This window comes from Stenella coeruleoalba (assembly GCF_951394435.1).
Source record: "Stenella coeruleoalba genome assembly, chromosome: 11".
Taxonomy (NCBI): Eukaryota; Metazoa; Chordata; class Mammalia; order Artiodactyla; family Delphinidae; genus Stenella; species Stenella coeruleoalba.
Genome location: NC_137157.1, coordinates 25,433,519 through 25,455,102, shown reverse-complemented (window position 1 = coordinate 25,455,102; position 21,584 = coordinate 25,433,519). Strand labels below are relative to the sequence as shown.

The window sequence follows — 21,584 nt, the reverse complement described above, 5'->3', positions numbered from 1 at the left end:
CTGGATTTCAGTGTGAAACTAAATTAGATGACCTCTAAGGTCATTTTTGATTTCAAATTCTAAACGTTCCCTCTTCGGAGGAACCTAAAACAGCATTCCCCAAGTTTATTTGTCCGTAGAACACTTCTAAGCATTACATAAAAAAGAGGAAAACGGTGGGTGTTTGTGAAATATTGAATATTCAGATTAAAAGAGGGAACCAAAAAATGGTTCTGTAGATAAATGATTTGGCTCAGTAAATTGTCAAATTTTTCTTTATATGCATCCTTTTATTTCCCATTGCAGAACAAAAAAATCTAAAATATGTGTTAAAATTTCAGATAAAAACCCATAAGACTGGTTAAAATCAAAAGAAAACCACACACTTCAACTCAGTAGTTGTTACATGCTGCAGGTATACATTGAAAGTCATATATTATTGCATAAATTAAGTCTTATGTAACCTCCTGACATTCCTTGGATACAGCACTTGTTACTAAAAGAAAGTTCTTTGTAGAATAAGAACTATATAAGAACTAGTTCTTACGCATTTAAACGGATTTTTAGAAGACACATCTCTAAATATTTTTAAAAAGCATTTTGGAACACTGGTGTCTTAGAATGTAGTTTGGGAAATAATGTGTCCTTAAAACATATGCTAAAAAAAAAAAAACATGCTAAGTACTGTAACTTTTTTCAAGTATCTGGAAATTTGTATATGGCTACCTAAAGTCTTTTAGCCCTGGGGTATGTATACATACTAACATACTAAGTATGTATGTATACATAATATACATACTATGTATACTAACTTTTATACATAATATACCCTTGGAATAAGTTTTTTACCTATTTTATTAAACATAATAGCTTTATATTTTTACTTTATCGCTATAGGATTTCTTTTTTATTTTCTTGTTGCTTCTTTGATTTTTATTTGCGAAAGCCAGCCTCTGTATGCTATTCCATTTCCAGTATAGTAAATGAAGACAAAAACATTAGAAGTGTTCTTTGTGCCAAGGCATATACTGTTTAAATACATAATGGAGTTCTGAGGAGTTGAATATTTTTATTCCCAAGTAATTAATTATAAATCAGGAGGTGGCTATTGTGGTGAAGTATCTTCTGTTTTGAACTGTAAATTGATACCAGGGAGGTTCCTTAAAGTCAGGACATATAATAACAATTAGGAACTGAGAAAAACTAATGCTAACTGCTTAATTTTGTTTTTAACTACAGAAGTTAATGCTTTATTTGTATCTCACAGCAAAAGTTCAAACAGACCCTCCCTCAGTTCCAATATGTGACCTGTATCCTAATGGTGTATTTCCCAAAGGACAAGAATGCGAGTACCCACCCACACAAGATGGGTAAGGATCATAAAATAACTTCCAGTTTGACTTTTGAAAGTTGTAGTTTAGCAATAAAGCAGATTTGATTTTTCTTAGGACTTTGCTCCACTACCTTAATAAAAAAGCTTATGAATTTGTTGCAGAGAAGATACAGTAGAAGCCCTCTTATCCAAAATGATTGGGACCAGTAGTTGGTTAATCTTTATTGATAAAAGTTAACTTAAAACAAACATTTGTTTTTCATCATTCTTGATCTTTGAGCATGGATTGCATTGAACTCCACTTTTTTTTTTTTCCATGGGCTGAATCCATAATGCATTGTCTGGTCTGTTCCATTTTGAGTTTCTGTGAACAGTAAGAACTAAGTAATCTGCGGCTGATGCCTATACCTACATTGTTTTTTTTCCTGAAATCATTTACAGTTCCATTTGACAGAAGTATTTTTTGACGACTTGCCTTTATTGAAACTCCTCTGAGTAGTCAATTTAGTTTTCATAGAAACAATTCTTTTTATGTAATGTATAATTAAACTACATAATTACAATAACAAGTACAGATGACTTACACAGGTTTGGGCACAGATAACCTGATTCTTGGAAGTGTTCTGAAAGAATGCATTTTATTTGGTTAGCAGACACTTGAAGTGGCATTATGTAGACTAGTTAAGAGCCTGGAAGCTGGGACCTAACTCTCTGCATTTGAATCCCAGTTCTAACACTTATTAGCTTTGTGACTTGGGCAAGTAATTTATCATGTCTGTGCTTTCATTTCCTCATCCATAAAATGAGCTCTTCATAGGGTTGTTGTGAGGAATAATATATGTAAAGCATTTAGAAGAGTGATAGACACATAGTAAGCATTAGGTTAAGTGTTAGCTGCTATTATTATTATTATTCAAAACAGGAACCTAGCCACTAGTATTCAGACTACAGTGGGCATTGGTCTGTATGGTTTACAGAGGGATCAGGAGCATTGGTTAATCCAGTGGTTGCAATAGTTGGTTAAGAAAGCTTCTACTGTAGCACTATTTCTTTGACTTGTAAAGACATCGTTGTTTTTCTTTAAACTTAGAAAGGAACATGATGTTATATTTTATGGCATGGGCATCTTTTGTTTGAATTTGAATACATCAGTCACTATCCCTGTCTTAAAACATTTATTTTTAAAGTGTTACAAACATGCAGTTTTATATTAATTACATAAATTTTCATAGTACATATGATGTGATGACACTTATTTTTTAATATAATCTTTTGTTTTTTTGCTTGTTTCCTCTTCCTTCCCGACCCATGTAACCACCTAGCAGGTAGCCTTCCATATGTTTTATGCTCGTGTATGTGTACATCTATCTCTGTTTGTGTAAGGAGAGTGTTTTGGTCATTATTTGTTTACAAAAACAGAATCGTAGGCGCACTTTCCTCCTCCATGCCTTTCTCATCAGGGCTGCATCTTGGAAGTCCCTCTAAGTTAATCAGAATAGCTCTGTTATTCTTTTGAATGGCTTCATAATCTGTGGCATGAATATACCGTACTTTATTCCACCATTTTGTAATTGATGAGCATTCACTTTGCCTCCAGTTGTTTTTTTTGCTGTTATAAAGCATTTGCAATAAAGATCTCTCTTAAGTATATACATATATATGTATAAATACATATATGTGTCTGGGAATACACATATATATCTCCTTATGTGCTGGCAGTTTTATTATGTGATAGTTCTCCAGGAGTGGGATTGCTGAATCAAAGAATATATTAATACTTTATGATTCCCAGATTGCTAGTGATTTTTGAGCATCTTTTGATTATTGGCTTTATTCTTTTGCTCTTGCAGAAGTTTAAAGATTATACTTTTATTTTATTTTTTATTGGGGTATAGTTGTTTTACAATGTTGTGTTAGTTTCTGCTGTACAGCGAAGTGAAGTAGAGTTCCCTGTGCTATATATAGCAGGTTCTTATTAGTTATCTATTTATACATATTAGTGTATACATGTCAATCCCAATATCCCAATTCATCCCACCCCCACCTGCCACTTTCCCTCCTTGGTGTCCATACATTTGTTCTCTACATCTGTGTCTCTGTTTCGGCCCTGCAAACCGGTTCATCTGTACCATTTTTCTAGATTCCACATATATGTGTTAATATACAATATTTGTTTTTCTGACTTACTTCACTCTGTATGACAGTCTCTAGGTCCATTCATGTCTCTACAAATGAGCGAATTTCGTTCCTTTCTATGGCTGAGTAATGTTCCGTTGTATATATGTACCACATATTCTTTATCCATTTTTCTGTTGATGGACATTTAAAGATTTTATATAACAGTATATATTCATATTTTGTACTTCTGGGTTCCTAGCAGTCTCTTCTGTTTTCTCAAACTCTTATTTTTTGTTTTATTACATCTTTAATTGGTCTAGAATTTTTTGTCTAAGGTTGGGGGTGCTAATTTTACTTTCTTTCAAATGGATAGCTAGTTGTGCTAGAATTGTTTCTTAAGTAGTTCATTCTATTTAATTGAATGACCACTTTTGCCATATACTATTCTTATATAATGGAACTCTGTTACCTTATATAATGGAACCAATTTCTGTATTATTTATTCTGTTCCACTCATCTATTTGTCTATTTCTATACTAGTACTGTTTATTTTGATAGTTTGATAAATCAGTTGTTTCTTCTCTGCCACACAACCCAACCAAACAGTTCTTTTTTTATTTTTCTCAGATACTTTTGGTCATATTTTTAGTTTTAATACACATATCCACAGAAAAATGCCTTTCTTATTGGAGTCACATCATATTTATGTATGTTTCAGAAAACTGACAGTTGTATCACATTGACTTCTCCATTGTCGTCGTATATTTTCCACCTTATTCTGATTTTTTTTTAAATGTAGGTCCTGTCCCTTTTTTGTTAAGTTTGTTCTTAAGTGTTCTATTGTTTTGTTACTGATGTGAACGAGGTATTTTTATTCCCATTTCCATTTCTGTTTTCTTATTGCTAAAGGGGAAGAAAGCCATAGATTTCCTATACTTGTTAATATATATATTTTTTTAACTTTTTTTTTTTTTTTTTTTTGCCATACGTGGGCCTCTCACTGTTGTGGCCTCTCCCGTTGTGGAGCACAGGCTCCGGACGTGCAGGCCCAGCAGCCATGGCCCACGGGCCCAGCCGCTCCGCGGCATGTGGGATCCTCCCGGACCGGGGCACGAACCCATGTCCCCTGCATCGGCAGGCGGACTCTCAACCACTGTGCCACCAGGGAAGCCCCATTGTTAATATTTTTAACAACATGAATATGGTGGAATACTTGAAGTAATGTTTAATACAAGAAAAAATAATTGAGATTTTGTAAATCTTAGAAACTACGTTTTCCTTTTTGCTATCATTTTCTAATGCAAACTGAACATTGTATAGGTGGAATAAGTTCCATTTTTGAAACAATACAGGAAGATATTAATTATATATTATAATATCTCTTGGGATAATACTTTTCTTAAATATTGAAAGCAATGTTGTGTGCTGTCCTGGAGAAATACAAAAGAAATTAAGATACTGTTGTTATGTTTGTTCTTTAATAAATCTCAATTTTTTTGAGATTCATATAATCAGTTTTGACTACTTGCAAATAGATTACAATCAGTATTCTTACGGATTTGGTAAAGTATTAAATATAGTTTTGTATCTTGCCTTCCTTGATTGAAAATTACATGAATTATTACATAGAACTTACCTGTGTAACTGCCACCCAGGTTGAGTACATTATGTTAACTTTTTATTAACTTTTTATTTTGAAGTAATTTCATACTTAACAGAAGTAATTCCATTCTGTGAGACTAGTACACAGAACTCCTGCATACCTTTCTCAGGGTATCTTTAACATTTTGTCACATTTGCTTTATCGTTCTTTATCTCAATGGAATATGACACTTATATTATGTATAATATACAAATAACACTCCATTTTCTCCTTGGGAGATAGAAAGATAGAAGGCAAATGTGGAAAAATGTTATATTGGTGAATCTGTACACATACTGTTTTTCTGAAGTATTTGAGAGTAGGTTGTGCATTTTGGGGTGGGTTACTAGATAAGTAGATATTGTGTCCTTTTCAGGGTTGTCAAATATTAAGGCACATGATGTCAATTTCTTTCACTTGGATAAGGTATTAACCAGTTTCTCTATTATATCGTTATTGTTTTTCCTCTTGTAATTAGTAATTTGTGGGAAATTATTTTGAGAATGTAAATATCTCATTCCTTAGGAACATCTTCCTTACGTGTGGAAATCCATGATTTTTTTAATCAGTTTTTACTAGGATGGTTGTTGCTCTTTAAAAAAATTTAACATTCTGTTTGCATTTCCTGTGTCATTAAAATTTTTTGAAACCAATTTTAATAGCTATAATGCTGTTCTGTATCTAGCATAACTTTATTAGCTATTACCCTATTTTTGAACATTAGTACTGTTTTCAATTTTTTGCCACTAGAAAAATTTCTGTGATGAACATCTTGGTATGTTAATTGAATCTGATTTTTCCTTTTTTCTAGATCTCTAGAAATAGAACAAAGAATTATTTTGAAATTCTTGATATATATTTCTAAATTCAGTAGGCAATTTTTTGAGATACTTGTTAATTTTACAAGCAATACATGTTCATTATAGGACAGTTAGGAAACACAGATAAGCAAAAAGAAGAAAGTAAAAATTTCCTTAATTCTGCCTGTGATTTAAAACCACTGTTTACTGTCTACTATTTTACTGTATTTGATCACTTGGTTAATGTGGTGACAGCCAGCTGTTTCTTTTTTAAAGGTACTTTGTTCTTTTTGCAGTTTCCAGGTAATCTGTGGGATACTTTGGTACTGTTGGAAAATCCTTTTTTTAACAACCTTTCACTTAATTATTTTAATATCCATTGATGATCCTTGCTTTATCAGTTATTTTGTGAGGACTTAATAATGGTGAATTTCTAATTCTGTCATGCCTTCTACATTTATTTGCTGACATTATTCTATAAGAATTTTCCTTTACCAGCTGGGGATCAACTATAATTTTTTCTTATAGGCAGTTAAACATGCTTTCTCTCTCTCTCTCTTTTTTTCTTTTTTGGGCCGTGCTTCGTGGCTTGTGGGATCTTAGTTCACCAATCAGGGATTGGACCCAGGCCTTTGGCAGTGAGAGCCCAGAGTCCTAAACCCTGGACCGCCAGGGAGTTCCCTTTTTTTTCTCTTTAAATACCAGTTTCCAGAGGAAGGAATTGGTGTCATATCTGCCTCATTCTTAATTATTTCTGGGCTAAAGATATGTATTTTTTTTATAGGTATGCATTTTAAATGGTTTTTGTAAATGTGTCATATAGTGCTTTAGGAATGCGCTTATAATCACTTTTAAGTTATCTGTGCAATGAGTTCAGAAACATTTATGACTATTAGAAATTAATAGATACCTTTGTATCTTTTGATTTTACTTATATTTTCCTGCTTTTAATACATCCATCAGTAAAGACGAAATATTAAAAAGACTCAGAAATATCAAAGAGTTGCAAAGAATTTACATACTCTATATTATTATTATTTTAAAATATTTAATTATTTACTTTTGGCTGCATTGGGTCTTAGTTGTGGCACATGGGATCTTTCATTGTGGCGTGCAGGCTCTTCATTACGGCACGTGGGCACTCTAGTATAGCGTGTGCGCTTAGTTGCCCCACAGCATGTGGGATCTTAGTTCCCTGACCAGGGATCGAACCCATGTCCCTTGCGTTGGAAGGTGGATTCTTCACCACTGGACCACCAAGGAAGTCCCTATATATTCTATAAACACTTCCTATAAAGATTCTTTTTTAAGCAGTTGTTTTGATAGTTTTGTTTTGCAGACATAATTTTTTTTTAAAGCATGCCTCACCTGACTCTCAGTTTAACTGCCTTTTGGAATAATTGGTATGACTTAGAATGATTTTTTTCATCTTATTTATAAATTTTTGTTAAATAGACTGTCAAAAATTCAAATTTAGGTAAAGGGAAGACTCCTTCAAAATCTTTCATTTGGGCCTGTAATTATAATTAAAGACCCTGACAGTAAGCTCTCGAATATCACTAATGATTTTCAACTTGAACTCAAGACTTAGCAAAATAATTTATTTAATTCAGTTGATTGATAGTTCTTTACTAACAATGCAGAACATTCCATAATCTTTTGAAGAATCCACTGCTTCTAAGAGTTAGCCAGGGACTTTCCTGGCAGTCCAATGGTTAAGACTCCCTGCTTCCACTGCAGGGGGTGTGGATTCGATCCCTGGTCAGGGAACTAAGATCCCACATGCCACCCTGAGGCCAAAAAAAAAAAAGAGCCATTCAACCTTCAGGAGTGTAAGATAGTCATGAGATCTATTGATTTTAGTATTGGGGATCTTTATTATGTTCTGATTCTAAAATGTCAAATAGCATTTGAAATTTAATTACACTTATGGTTTTTTTTTTTTTTTTTTTTTTTTTTTGGGTTCGCGGGCCTTTCACTGTTGTGGCCTCTCCCGCTGCGTAGCAGAGGCTCTGGACGCGCAGGCTCAGCAGCCATGGCTCATGGGCCTAGCCGCTCCGCGGCATGTGGGATCTTCCCGGACCGGGGCACGAACCCGTGTACCCTGCATTGGCAGGCGGACTCCCAACCACTGCACCACCAGGGAAGCCCTACATTTATGTTTTAACCTATAAGAAGTCGATTTGAAGAATCTTAAGGTTTAGACTGAGGAGAAGAAATGGGAATTGATAATGACCAATTCCCTTTTCACATCCCTACATGCATAATATCCATCAGTTCCCTGTGGACATAGTCTTTTATCTTACTACCCTAGAGTAAATATTAGCTGGTATTTTTACTTTCCACAGAAATCTTTGGCTTTTGAAGCAGAAGGTGCTTTCAGACTTTACTGTCAGTGTGGCTGTAGGTATATGTGCCAGGATTATGGACCATGTAAAAGATGAAGAATTGTGATTTATTTTGCTTAAAGGTTGATCTGAGAATAAAGCTAGTACTCTTGTGCCTAAGATGATTTATTCTTAGAATGTTTGGATTCCTGGTTTTCAGGAAAGATTTTTGGACTTTTGGGAGAGACAGGGCTAGAGTTACAACTAGAGGTCAGGAGATTATGGCTTGTCTGTCCGAGCATGGAGCGAGCAACTATAAGTGTACTGCAGCTGAAAAAGGTTGAGTCACATCTTTAGAATATACTTTTTTTTTTTTTTCTTTCTTTTTTTTTTTCTGTATGTGGGCCTCTCACTGTTGTGGCCTCTCCCGTTGCGGAGCACAGGCTCCGGACGCGCAGGCTCAGCGGCCATGGCTCACGGGCCCAGCCGCTCCACGGCATGTGGGATCTTCCTGGACCGGGGCACGAACCCGTGTCCCCTGCATCGGCAGGCGGACTCTCAACCACTGCACCACCAGGGAAGCCCTGGAATATACTTTTTAAAGGATCTTATCCTGTTATTTTCTGCTCTGAGGGTGTTTGTTTGAATACTTTGATTACAAGTTGCCTCTTAGTTTTTACTATTCCTATAAAAGTAATTGATAACACATTTAAGTATGTAAGGGGTTTAAAATTGACCTTAAACTGATAATATTTCAGTTTTCTAATAACAGCAGTAGATAGATCCAAAATATATTTCTAAACAGTAAATAAGCTATAGAAGCCTCTGTGACTCTTAAATACCCCCAATTTCACATAGGACAGCTCCTTTGGGCCTTTGTAGCAAATCAGAGGAAGTAGATGTTGGCACAGGTAGCTGCTGCAATAAGAAGTAATAATGATGAACTTGATGCTGACACGCAGAGAAACTCTGAAAGCATTTTGGGGCATTAACTTAGGGGGCTGTAGTTTAAAGCAGTTGGGTAAACTCTTTTTTATAGAGGGTCATATTGTAAATATTTCAGGTCTTGAATATTAATTCACTTCTGCTGTTGTAGCATGAAAGTAGGTATAGATGGTATATAAATGAATGAGCATAGCTATGTTGCAAAAAAAATTGTTTTTGACTTTTTATTTTTTAGTTTTATTTTTGTTTATTTATTTTTGGTTGCATTGGGTTTTCGTTGCTGCGCACAGGTTTTATCTGGTTGCAACGAGTGGGGGCTAGTTTTTGTTGCGGTGCACGGGCTTCTTATTGCGGTGGCTTCTCTTGTTGTGGAGCATGGGCTCTAGGTGTGCGGGCTTCAGTAGTTGTGGCACGTGGGCTCAGTAGATGTGGCTCACGGGCTTAGCTGCTGCACGGCATGTGGGATCTTCCTGGACCAGGGATTGAACCCCTGTCCCCTGCATTGGCAGGCGGATTCTTTTTTTGTTTAATTAATTAATTAATTTTATTTTATTTATTTTTGGCTGTGTTGGGTCTTCGTTGCTGTGTGTGGGCTTTCTCTGGTTGTGGCGAGCAGGGGTTACTCTTCCTTGCACTGTGCAGGCTTCTCATTGCGGTGGCTTCTCCTGTTGCAGAGCACGGGCTGTAGGTACGCGAGCTTCAGTAGTTGTGGCTCGTGGGCTCTAGAGCGCAGGCTCAGTAGTTGTGGCGCACAGGCTAAAGTTGTTCTGCAGCATGTGGGATCTTCCCGGATCAGGGCTGGAGCCCGAGTCCCCTGCATTGGCAGGTGGATTCTTAACCACTGCGCCATCAGGGAAGCCTGGCAGGTGGATTCGTAACCACTGTGCCACCAGGGAAGTCCTGTTGCAAAAAAATTTTATTTACAAAACAAGTGCCAGGCTGGATTTGCCTGCAGGCTGTAGTTTGCTGACCACTGTCTTTAAGGCAAATGAGAGTTATTTCTTGAAGGCATCACTTTTATACTAAGTGTAATTTATACTTCCGTGATCACTGACTTGTGAATTCTGTATTCAGTATTGCTTAAGAATCTGTGAAAGCTATAACTTCAAAAAAGATTTTCACTTGAAGCAGTTATTATTTTTTTTTTTTTTTTTTTTTTGGCGGTACGTGGGCCTCTCAGTGCTGTGGCCTCTCCCGTTGCGGAGCACAGGCTCCGGACGCGCAGGCTCAGTGGCCATGGCTCACGGGCCCAGCCGCTCCGCGGCATGTGGGATCTTCCCGGACCGGGGCACGAACCCGTGTCCCCTGCATCGGCAGGCGGACTCTCAACTACTGCGCCACCAGGGAAGCCCCAGTCATTATTTTTGAAATGTACTGCTTAAAAAGGGACTTAGTAGATCTTCTCATTTGCAAATACTGAATATAAAAATCTTTGTTATCCTTGGCAGTTTTAAAATATGAGCCATCTCCTTCAAGGAAGATTACCTCTAATATATATACAATTAGAAAAATCCTGTGAAAGCACATAATATTTTATGTTTTGAGAAAGGTATATGCAGGTTGCCAGGTCAAGTCTTTGGATTAGTACTTGCCCTGTTGGTGAAGTTAAATGTTAATATTTGGTGCATCCTTAAAATTTATATTACCTCAAGGAGAAGGATGACTTTTTTTCCTCCCCTCTGCTTTGTTTCTAGGACTCTTTTCTGATTTTTCTGGTTCTCTACTTTTGTGTTATTTTATGTGGTGTAGGCTATTAGTCCCTCTGACTGTGAATAAAATCTCACTTGAGGATTGTTTTTTTTCTAAGAGTCTTACAAAAGGTTTAACTTGATTAGGTTTGGTTGTACCTGTGTGGGTACTTGTATTTCAGAAACTTTGCCGACTTTTAATAAAAGAAACTGAGTATGTAATTTTTTTGTCCAAAATAGTGTATTTTTATCTCTCAGCTGTTATGCTTATTTTGCTGTTTATTAAATGACTAATGCTATACTATGCATACTATAAAGGCGAACAGCTGCTTGGAGAACTACAAGTGAAGAAAAGAAAGCATTAGATCAAGCTAGTGAAGAGATTTGGAACGATTTTCGAGAAGCTGCAGAAGCACATCGACAAGTTAGAAAATATGTCATGAGCTGGATCAAGCCTGGGATGACAATGATAGAAATCTGGTAAAAGGGATATGTTTTTGTAAGAACATGATAAAAGAAATTGTTTAGAGCTAACTCTCCAATTGTAATGTATGGCTTTCATTATATAATGCTTTGCCAAAAAACTTTAAGTGAAGGTTCTAGAAATACCTTCTAAATTCTTGTAGTGTCGATGTAATGAGGAAACCATAAGAGGACATTTGCAACTTCATTCACCCTATTTTGTACTCATGTACTCTCATGTGTACAAATGTACACATTACTGATTCTTATTTTCTGTTTGGAAATCTGTTACTTTGCTATCCAGTAAATCGTATTAAATTAAAATTCTGGGACACAAAACATTTATAATGCAATGAAGAAATCAATAAAAGTAATTATTTCTCCAGCTTTCCCCTTGAGAAATAATAAGCTATAGGGCAACTTAATACTCTGATCCCAAGAATATTCAAAACATGCAGCATTGAGAAAATAAAATGTAATCAGCATTTAAATTAGTCTAAGTCAAGAGTCTTATTTCCTGGTAAATCAGGTTGAAAGTGGATCGTGTTTTTCTGTTTCTCCAGATTTCTAGTGGAATTAAATTCTCTTTATTTTTTAGAGATGAACCTACTGTGTTCATAACGTCAAAGGACTATTATTTAGTCACATGCAGAAAGTACTCAGATCACTCCCAGAAAGTAATTTAAGAGTTTTAGTAAACTTTTTGGAGTTGATGAACTGTAAGGTATATATGGGTAGGAACATAAAAGTAAACAAATTCCTTTTTTTTTTTAAGTGAAAAGTTGGAAGACTGTTCACGGAAGTTAATAAAAGAGAATGGATTAAATGCAGGCCTGGCATTTCCTACTGGGTGTTCTCTGAATAACTGTGCTGCCCATTATACTCCCAATGCTGGTGACACAACAGTATTACAGTATGATGACATCTGTAAGATAGACTTTGGAACACATATAAGTGGTGAGTTGTTAGAAATAATTCCCACTCCACCCTCCTCCTGAAAACTCTAGTCTTGTCCCTGTTGGGTGGGGCTGTAGATACTGAACTCTCACGTTTTCTTCTTGATGCCTCACTTTTCAGTAGAGCTATGTTGAGGTAGATTTTGAGATTTACTTTAAAGCATCCTACTTAGTGGAGTACAGTGAAAACTGTTGGGTAATTGAGGTTTATTACCTATTGTATCAAGGCATGAAAAATAGAATCTTACATCTCATTCAGTTCATTGTTGTAGACATTTTTTATTCATATAACAACAAAAAGCATTTACTTAGAACCTTTGAGTTTACCAACCTTTATATATAATGGTTAACTTTTCTATATTCTCTCCCAAACCCTGTTAGGTAAGTACCTTTTACTTTCACTTAACAGGTGAGAAAGCAAAGCTTAGATTTAAATACTTACCTGAGGTTTTACTAAATTGGAGAAGCTAGTCTGATGGTTAGTGTCCTGTGGACCTAAACATTTTCTCTGCCTACCGTGCTGTTCCTTAGTTCCCCAGGCTTTTCTCACTTTGATTTGTTTTCTGTTTATATATTTTTTATAACTGCCTGGGTGAATATTGAATTGGTGCTGTCTTGAAGTAGTATATACCAACCCTGGAATTAATTTTTTCGTTTCAAAACCTTTGTATAACTTATTTACACTTTTTTCCCCTTTGATTACGATTGCTGTCTGGGTACTTGATGTGCTGCCTTCATTTGAGCCCATCTTTTTTTTTTTTTTCTTTTTTTTTTTGCGGTACGCGGGCCTCTCACTGTTGTGGCCTCTCCCGTTACGGAGCACAGGCTCTGGATGCGCAGGCTCAGCGGCCATGGCTCACGGGCCTAGCTGCTCCGCGGCATGTGGGATCTTCCCAGACTGGGGCACGAACCTGTGTCCCCTGCGTCGGCAGGCGGACTCTCAACCACTGTGCCACCAGGAAAGCCCCTGAGCCCATCATTTTATGTTTCTGTTAACTAGCAAGGTTAATAGAGTAGATACTATAAAGTAGATCATTTGACTAGCTGATAAGTAAACTTAAAGACAAATTTTCTCTTTCAGGTAGGATTATTGACTGCGCTTTTACTGTCACTTTTAATCCCAAATATGATACATTATTAAAAGCTGTAAAAGATGCCACTAACACTGGAATAAAGGTATGTGAACTGTAAGCGCCATTTCATTCAACATATTTTGAGCACTTTATAGCCTGTTTGGGTTATGTAAGACTGGTCCACCACCCTTAGGGTTTTAAGTGGGTTATTGTAATACAGTGTATGGAAGGCTTTTATAGAGGAAGTCATTTCTGCTTGTCCCTTATTTTAAGATATTAAGAAGTTAAGTTGCTGTAAAATTCTGCACTTTGAATAACAGAGTATACATGATTCTGTTTTTAGTGTGCTGGAATCGATGTCCGTCTATGTGATGTTGGTGAGGCCATCCAAGAAGTTATGGAATCCTACGAAGTTGAAATAGATGGGAAGACATATCAAGGTATGTTCTCTAAAAATGCATCTTATTTTGAAATGTCTGTGACCTTGGCAGAAATAATTTTGCAAGATAGTGTTGAGTTCTTTCTTTAGATCAGCTGCTTCATCTTTATCTCTTGGGAATTGGGAACATAAAGAGGAAAAACAAGGGAAATGACCTGTTCATGGTAGGAATTCTGTGGTAGCTAGCTGGTGGGAATTGTTGTCATCTACCCTGGTAGCTGATAAGAAGACACCTGGGGATTTATTTCAGGATGGCTGAAATGTAGGCTAGATTTTTTTTTTTTTTTTTTTTTTTGCGGTACGTGGGCATCTCACTGTTGTGGCCTCTCCAGTTGTGGAGCACAGGCTCCGGACGCGCAGGCTCAGCGGCCATGGCTCACGGGCCCAGCCGCTCCGCGGCATGTGGGATCTTCCCGGGCTGGGGCACGAACCCACGTCCCCTGCCTCGGCAGGCGGACTCTCAACCACTGCGCCACCAGGGAAGCCCTAACCTTACCTCTTGACAAATAGAATACTGCCAGCATTACAGAAGCCCCCCCTATTCTATATACCCCTTTTCAGTTACATTACAGAAGCCTTCTTCTAATAAGCCACTATCTTCAGTACTAAGGATTGGCATTTCCTTTTCTTTGTCTTTACCATCTGTTATGCATCCCTAAACATTAGTTTAATTATGCTTAATTTTGAACTCTGTGTGTGTGTGTGTATGGAATTGCACCGTATGTATATAATTGTGCCTTCTTTTGCTCATTTGGTTTATTTCAGGTCAGTGTATCTGTAGCTTTTCATTTTTATTGTTGAGTAAGTGTTCCATTGTGTGAATGTATTCAACAATTTGTTTATTCTGTCAGTGATCCCAGGACCTTGGGATTGTTTAGATTTTCTTTTTTAACATTTGAAATGTTGATGTAATAATAAAATTTAAGGTTTTTTATTTCTATTATTTTGACACAGAATCCTCATTTTCAAATTACCTTTTGGTCCATAACCATGAAAATACATATTTTTCATGTTTGTAATGCTTATATACATGATATTTTATGACTGTATTTTTATTAACAATAACTCCCTAGATGGACCCCCACCCATCATGTCCTTATCACATAGTTTATTCTTTTCCCATCATTTTCCCTACTCCTTCTAGTTTTTAATCAGTAACATTGCAGTATCCCAGTAGTTTTCCAGTTTGTATTTAATTATCTTAATGTGGGGTTATGTAATAGAGCCATACCTGTTTGTGCTTTTAGAGACCCTGAATAACTTTTTTTTTCCTGTTATGCCAGTGAAACCAATCCGTAATCTAAATGGCCATTCAATTGGACCATATAGAATACATGCTGGGAAAACCGTGCCCATTGTGAAAGGAGGAGAGGCAACAAGAATGGAGGTATGTATGCCATTAACACTGTTCTTTTGTGAAGCATTTTGACTTTTTTTTTCCTACCAAACTATGAAGCTAGTAGTAGTTGAGTATATAGTATGTTGAGCAAAATTAACTTGCCATCCATTCTCACCCCGACAGGAATTGGGCTGTGTGAGTGTGCAGATTGTGTCTGGTCAGACTGGGGCTCAGTCAGCTGTGGAAGTGAGGCATGTCAAAGGTTCATTCAACACTTCGTGAATATTTACTGAGCATTTCGTAGGTGCCCGTCTCTTTAGTAGGCACTGGAATGTATTCAGTAGTAGCAAACAAAATTCCCTGCTCATGTAAAACTTAACATTTTAATAGATGACACAAAGACCAAAAGTGCTAAGGAGATAAAGCAGGAAAAGGTAGATAAGGACTGCCAGGTATGGAACTACTTCAGCCTGAAGTTGAGATGGGAATTTTAATTAGTTCTGAATTTCTGAATTTTTCTTCTCTACCCTTGACCCTTATATATATTTTTAGGAAGGAGAAGTATATGCCATTGAAACTTTTGGTAGCACAGGAAAAGGCGTGGTTCATGATGATATGGAATGTTCACATTACATGAAAAATTTTGATGTTGGACACGTGCCAATAAGGTGAGAGACTATAGTTTTTATGACTGATGAGTTTCTCTTCCCAGTTAATAGCATTTTAAAAAGTGTGACGGACATCCACAGTGGCACATTCATAAATGCACAGTTCTATGGCCTAAAAATAAGTTCTGTGGATTTCTACAATTCAGCAGAAAAATTGTCCTGTTAAAAATTTTAACTGAGATGAGAATGATGTAAGTATTCACTTCATATCCAGTTTCCAACAAGCGTAATAATTTCAGAGATTATCATTTTGCTGGCATTCCTAGGTTTTTGTTCTTAGTATTTTCCCATTGGTAAACTTTATATTTTTTTATTTATTTTTATTTTTTTTAACATCTTTATTGGGGTATAATTGCTTTGCAACGGTGTATTAGTTTCTGCTTTATAACAAAGTGAATCAGTTATACATATACATATGTTCCCATATCTCTTCCCTCTTGCGTCTCCCTCCGTATCCCACCTCTCCAGGTGGTCACAAAGCACCGAGCCGATATCCCTGTGCCATGCGGCTGCTTCCCACTAGCTATCTACCTTACGTTTGCTGGTGTGTATATGTCCATGCCTCTCTCTTGCCCTGTCACAGCTCACCCTTCCCCCTCCCCTTATCCTCAAGTCCGTTCTCCGGTAGGTCTGTGTCTTTATTCCTGTCTTACCCCTAGGTTCTTCATGACTTTTTTTTTCTTAAATTCCATATATATGTGTTAGCATACGGTATTTGTCTTTTTCTTTCTGACTGACTTCACTCTGTATGACAGACTCTAGGTCTATCCACCTCATTACAAATAGCTCAATTTCGTTTCTTTTTATGGCTGAGTAATATTCCATTGTATATATGTGCCACATCTTCTTTATCCATTCATCCGATGATGGGCACTTAGGTTGTTTCCATCTCCGGGCTATTGTAAATAGAGCTGCAGTGAACATTTTGGTACATGCCTCTTTTTGAATTTTGGTTTTCTCAGGGTATATGCCCAGTAGTGGGATTGCTGGGTCGTATGGTAGTTCTATTTGTACTTTTTTAAGGAACCTCCATACTGTTCTCCATAGTGGTTGAACCAATTCACATTCCCACCAGCAGTGCAAGAGTGTTCCCTTTTCTCCACACACTCTCCAGCATTTATTGTTTCTAGATTTTTTGATGATGGCCATTCTGACTGGTGTGAGATGATATCTCATTCTAGTTTTGATTTGCATTTCTCTAATGATTAATGATGTTGAGCATTCTTTCATGTGTTTGTTGGCAGTCTGTATATCTTCTTTGGAGAAATGTCTATTTAGGTCTTCTGCCCATTTTTGGATTGGGTTGTTTGCTTTTTGTTATTGAGCTGCATGTGCTGCTTATATATTTTGGAGATTAATCCTTTGTCAGTTGCTTCATTTGCAAATATATTCTCCCATTCTGAGGGTTGTCTTTTGGTCTTGTTTATGGTTTCCTTTGCTGTGCAAAAGCTTTGAAGTTTCATTAGGTCCCATTTGTTTATTTTTGTTTTTATTTCCATTTCTCTAGCAGGTGGGTCAGAAAGGATCTTGCTGTGATTTATGTCATAGAGTGTTCTGCCTGTGTTTTCCTCTAAGAGTTTGATAGTTTCTGGCCTTACATTTAGGTCTTTAATCAATTTTGAACTTATTTTTGTGTATGGTGTTAGGGAGTGATCTAATCTCATACTTTTACATGTACCTGTCCAGTTTTCCCAGCACCACTTATTGAAGAGGCTGTCCTTTCTCCACTGTACATTCCTGCCACCTTTATCAAAGATAAGGTGTCCATATGTGCGTGGGTTTATCTCTGGGCTTTCTATACTGTTCCATTGATCTATATTTCTGTTTTTGTGCCAGTACCATACTGTCTTGATTACTGTAGCTTTGTAGTATAGTCTGAAGTCAGGGAGCCTGATTCCTCCAGCTCTGTTTTTCGTTCTCAAGATTGCTTTGGCTATTTGGGGTCTTTTGTGTTTCCATACAAATTGTGAAATTTTTTGTTCTAGTTCTGTGAAAAATTCCAGTGGTAGTTTGATAGGGATTGCATTGAATCTATAGATTGCTTTGGGTAGTAGAGTCATTTTCACAATGTTCATTCTTCCAATCCACGAACATGGTATATCTCTCCATCTATTTGTATCATCTTTAATTTCTTTCATCAGAGTCTTATAATTTTCTGCATACAGGTCTTTTGTCTCCTTAGGTAGGTTTATTCCTAGATATTTTATTCTTTTTGTTGCAATGGTAAATGGGAGTGTTTTCTTGATTTCACTTTCAAATTTTTCATCATTAGTATATAGGAATGCCAGAGATTTCTGTGCATTAATTTTGTATCCTGCTACTTTACCAAATTCATTGATTAGCTCTAGTAGTTTTCTGGTAGCATCTTTAGGATTCTCTATGTATAGTATCATGTCATCTGCAAAGAGTGACAGCTTTACTTCTTCTTTTCCGATTTGGATTCCTTTTATTTCCTTTTCTTCTCTGATTGCTGTGGCTAAAACTTCCAAAATTATGTTGAATAATAGTGGTGAGAGTGGGCAACCTTGTCTTGTTCCTGATCTTAGTGGAAATGCTTTCAGTTTTTCACCATTGAGGATGATGTTGGCTGTGGGCTTGTCATATATGGCCTTTATTATGTTGAGGAAAGTTCCCTCTATGCCTACTTTCTGCAGGGTTTTTATCATAAATGGGTGTTGAATTTTGTCAAAAGCTTTCTCTGCATCTATTGAGATGATCATATGGTGTTTCTCCTTCATTTTGTTAGTATGGTTTATCACATTGATAGATTTGCGTATATTGAAGTATCCTTGCATTGGTGGAATAAACCCCACTTGATCATGGTGTATGATCCTTTTAGTGTGCTGTTGGATTCTGTTTGCTAGTATTTTGTTGAGGATTTTTGCATCTATGTTCATCAGTGATATTGGCCTGTATTTTTCTTTCTTTGTGCCATCCTTGTCTGGTTTTGGTATCAAGGTGATGGTGGCCTCGTAGAAGGAATTTGGGAGTGTTCCTCCCTCTGCTATATTATATTTTTATTTACTTTTTTTTTTTTACTTTTCGGAGATGGTTGAAGTGTCTACTTTTTGTTCAGGTTTTTCAGTTTACTGCTGAAATTTCCCCCAAAAGGGAAATTCCCACCTTCATACTATTGATGAGTCTGTACTTGGAATTTAACACACACACGCATAGACACGTAAATATAAGGTAGCCTTCATCTGGTCTCCTATTCATCTGCCATCTATAATTGGGTGTTATACATTCTGGTTTTTGAATGTTGAAAGAGGCAGCAAAAAGTTTTTTGAACTTTAATTACTAAGTGAAGTCATAGCTTTGGTTTGAGTTTTCTTTAATGAGGGAAGTGAGTTGCTAACTTTTTAGCCAACTATTAATCTTGGATTTTCTTGTCTTAGGCTTCCAAGAACAAAACACTTGTTAAATGTCATCAATGAAAACTTTGGCACCCTTGCCTTCTGCCGCAGATGGCTGGATCGTTTGGGAGAAAGTAAATACTTGATGGCTCTGAAGAATCTGTGTGACTTGGGTATTGTAGATCCATATCCACCATTATGTGACATTAAAGGATCATATACAGCACAGTTTGAACATACCATACTTTTGCGTCCAACATGTAAAGAAGTTGTCAGCAGAGGAGATGACTATTAAACTTAGTCCAGAGCCACCGCAACACCTTTTATTTTCTAAGCTTTGTTGGAATACATTATACCAGAATTAATTTGCAACCTGTTGTCTTTAACAGTGGACCTATGTAATACTTTTATCCATGTTTAAAAAGGAAGGAATTTGATCAAAGGCAAACCATTTAATGTAATTAACCAAGGAAAAAGCTTTCAGGACTTTGAACTGTTAACTGTTTTCCTTCTGTCTAGGAAATGCTATAAAGCTCCAATTAATTAGGAATGACCTAATACATTTTGTTTCAAACACCTAAGAGATGCTTTTCAGATATTTATATTGCCATATTCTTAATTGAATGCTTTGAATGACTACATCCAGTTCTGCACCTATACCCTCTGGTATTGCTTTTTAACCTTCCTGGAATCCATTTTCTAAAAAATAAAGACATTTTCAGATCTGAGAGCTATATTTCAATGTCTGTGGTTATAATTCTGTACAGGAAATAGTTTAGCTTAATGTAGGAAAATGTAGAGCCTTTTATCTGGATTGTAGACCTCCACACTGAAACTTTTCTTCTGATGTAGTGGCTAAAACAAGATCTATACATGCATAAAGTGGGAGGAGAATCTTCATAAATTAATATACAGCTTTAGGCATATTTTACCTTTATTTTCTTTTTAGGACCATATTAGTCCTCGTCTCTCATTTTTCTCCTGACATTGGAAAGATCTAATTAAAACATATTAGTAGGAACATTGTACCAACTTAAAACCTTGATTTACTAAAATCTCAACCTTTAGATCCTTTGTCCAGTGGTAGTTATTTATTGAGAAATGTATTCAGCTTAGTAAGTGAAAAGGGCGCTTAAAACCACACAAATAAAAACAGGAGTACTTCCCATGTTTGGATCTTGTTCTAGTTAATTTTTAGGCTTTTTCATTAGTGAACCAAATTCTCTTAACACCCTGCCCCTGTACTGGCTTGAATTCATAACAACATGGGCAGTATTTCAGGAAGTGAGGTTACAATGATGCTCATAGCAGCTAAGTGCAGAAGTTAAATGTGAGATGCCTAATACTTGTTTGAACTGAGCCCCACAGTTCTTGAGCAGATTGCTTGAATTTCGTGTAAATGATTCGTTGGGAATATTCCCACGTAATTTCAAAATTGTTATGTACCAGGGTAAAGCCTTAATTTGTATATGCTTTAGCACAATAAGATTGCCTCTGGGATGCTGTTTAGTTTGTATTTTGTTTAACATTTTTCTCCTAAGAAACCTGACTTCTGTACTAAATCATTTATTATACATTAAAAAGTTGCTCTTTCAGATTAGAGCTATAAATGTTATCTTGTGGGATAAACAGTTTAGTTTTTAGCTATATGAGCCATGTTTATTATGGTGCTAATGTTCAATAGCTACCTTTGAATAATCTCTCCATTTCCTCTGATGATGTGCAAGTAGCAGAGCTCACCAGTTCACGCCTGGACATGTTACAGGGCTTGCGCCCTCCAGCTAGCTCTTTTGGGGCTTTGAGTCCATACCTTTCTGATGTGCTTTGGTGGGAGGTATAAAGTATCTTGATTTCTAAACCCAAGAACTTTCGAATTGAGTCAAGAATTTGTAGCTTTGTAAAACCTCTTCAGCAGTAGTGATCTCAAACCAATTATAAGCTTGAAGCTCCCTTCCCAAGTTGGGAGCAGTGGCATCACTGCATGCCCCGGAATGGCAAGGGATATGATCTTGTAAATAGGAAAGCTGTTACTTAAAAATTGTATTGTTCACCTACTAGCCATGTATCTCTTGAAATCATTTTGTCATGTTTACAATGATGTACCTTATTGGTAACAAATTATTAGCTTGATGTTTAACAATAGTGCCTTTAGTAAATTATTTTACAACCAAAACACGTTGTTTTTTGTTAGATCAACTTAGCAGAATGTATAAGTCCACAAGGAGATGTACTGTAAGAAATCTAAGTTTCTGTTCATTGACTAGGTTTTAGTTTTGTTATTTTAATAGCCTTCATTTTTTTAGATCAGTTTTAGGTTTGTAGCAAAACTGAGCATAAAGTACAGAGTTCCCATGTACCCCCTTCCTCGACTTCAGAAACACAGAGCCTCCCCATAGGTTTTAGTTTTAAGGATTTAAAAAGTAAAGGGCTAAGTCACTTACTACTTTCTCGTATGTATTTAC

At 36.4% G+C, this 21,584-nt stretch overlaps 1 protein-coding gene across 2 annotated transcripts in view; it reads left to right on the top strand.

Moving 5' to 3' along the window:
- METAP2 (methionyl aminopeptidase 2) overlaps positions 1-21,546 on the top strand; it is a 30,574-nt gene extending 9,028 nt beyond the window's left edge. The window contains exons 4-11 of one of the 2 annotated variants that reach the window (XM_079936882.1): positions 1,247-1,349; positions 11,151-11,312; positions 12,070-12,251; positions 13,332-13,426; positions 13,667-13,763; positions 15,046-15,149; positions 15,654-15,769; positions 19,165-21,546. In XM_079936882.1, coding sequence (XP_079793008.1) covers positions 1,247-1,349; positions 11,151-11,312; positions 12,070-12,251; positions 13,332-13,426; positions 13,667-13,763; positions 15,046-15,149; positions 15,654-15,769; positions 19,165-19,417 — 1,112 coding nt within the window. In that variant the 3' untranslated portion in view covers positions 19,418-21,546. The remainder of the gene's footprint in view (positions 1-1,246; positions 1,350-11,150; positions 11,313-12,069; positions 12,252-13,331; positions 13,427-13,666; positions 13,764-15,045; positions 15,150-15,653; positions 15,770-19,164) is intronic. The other variant, XM_079936881.1, reaches the window with a different exon arrangement.
- Positions 21,547-21,584: the final 38 nt, after the last annotated feature.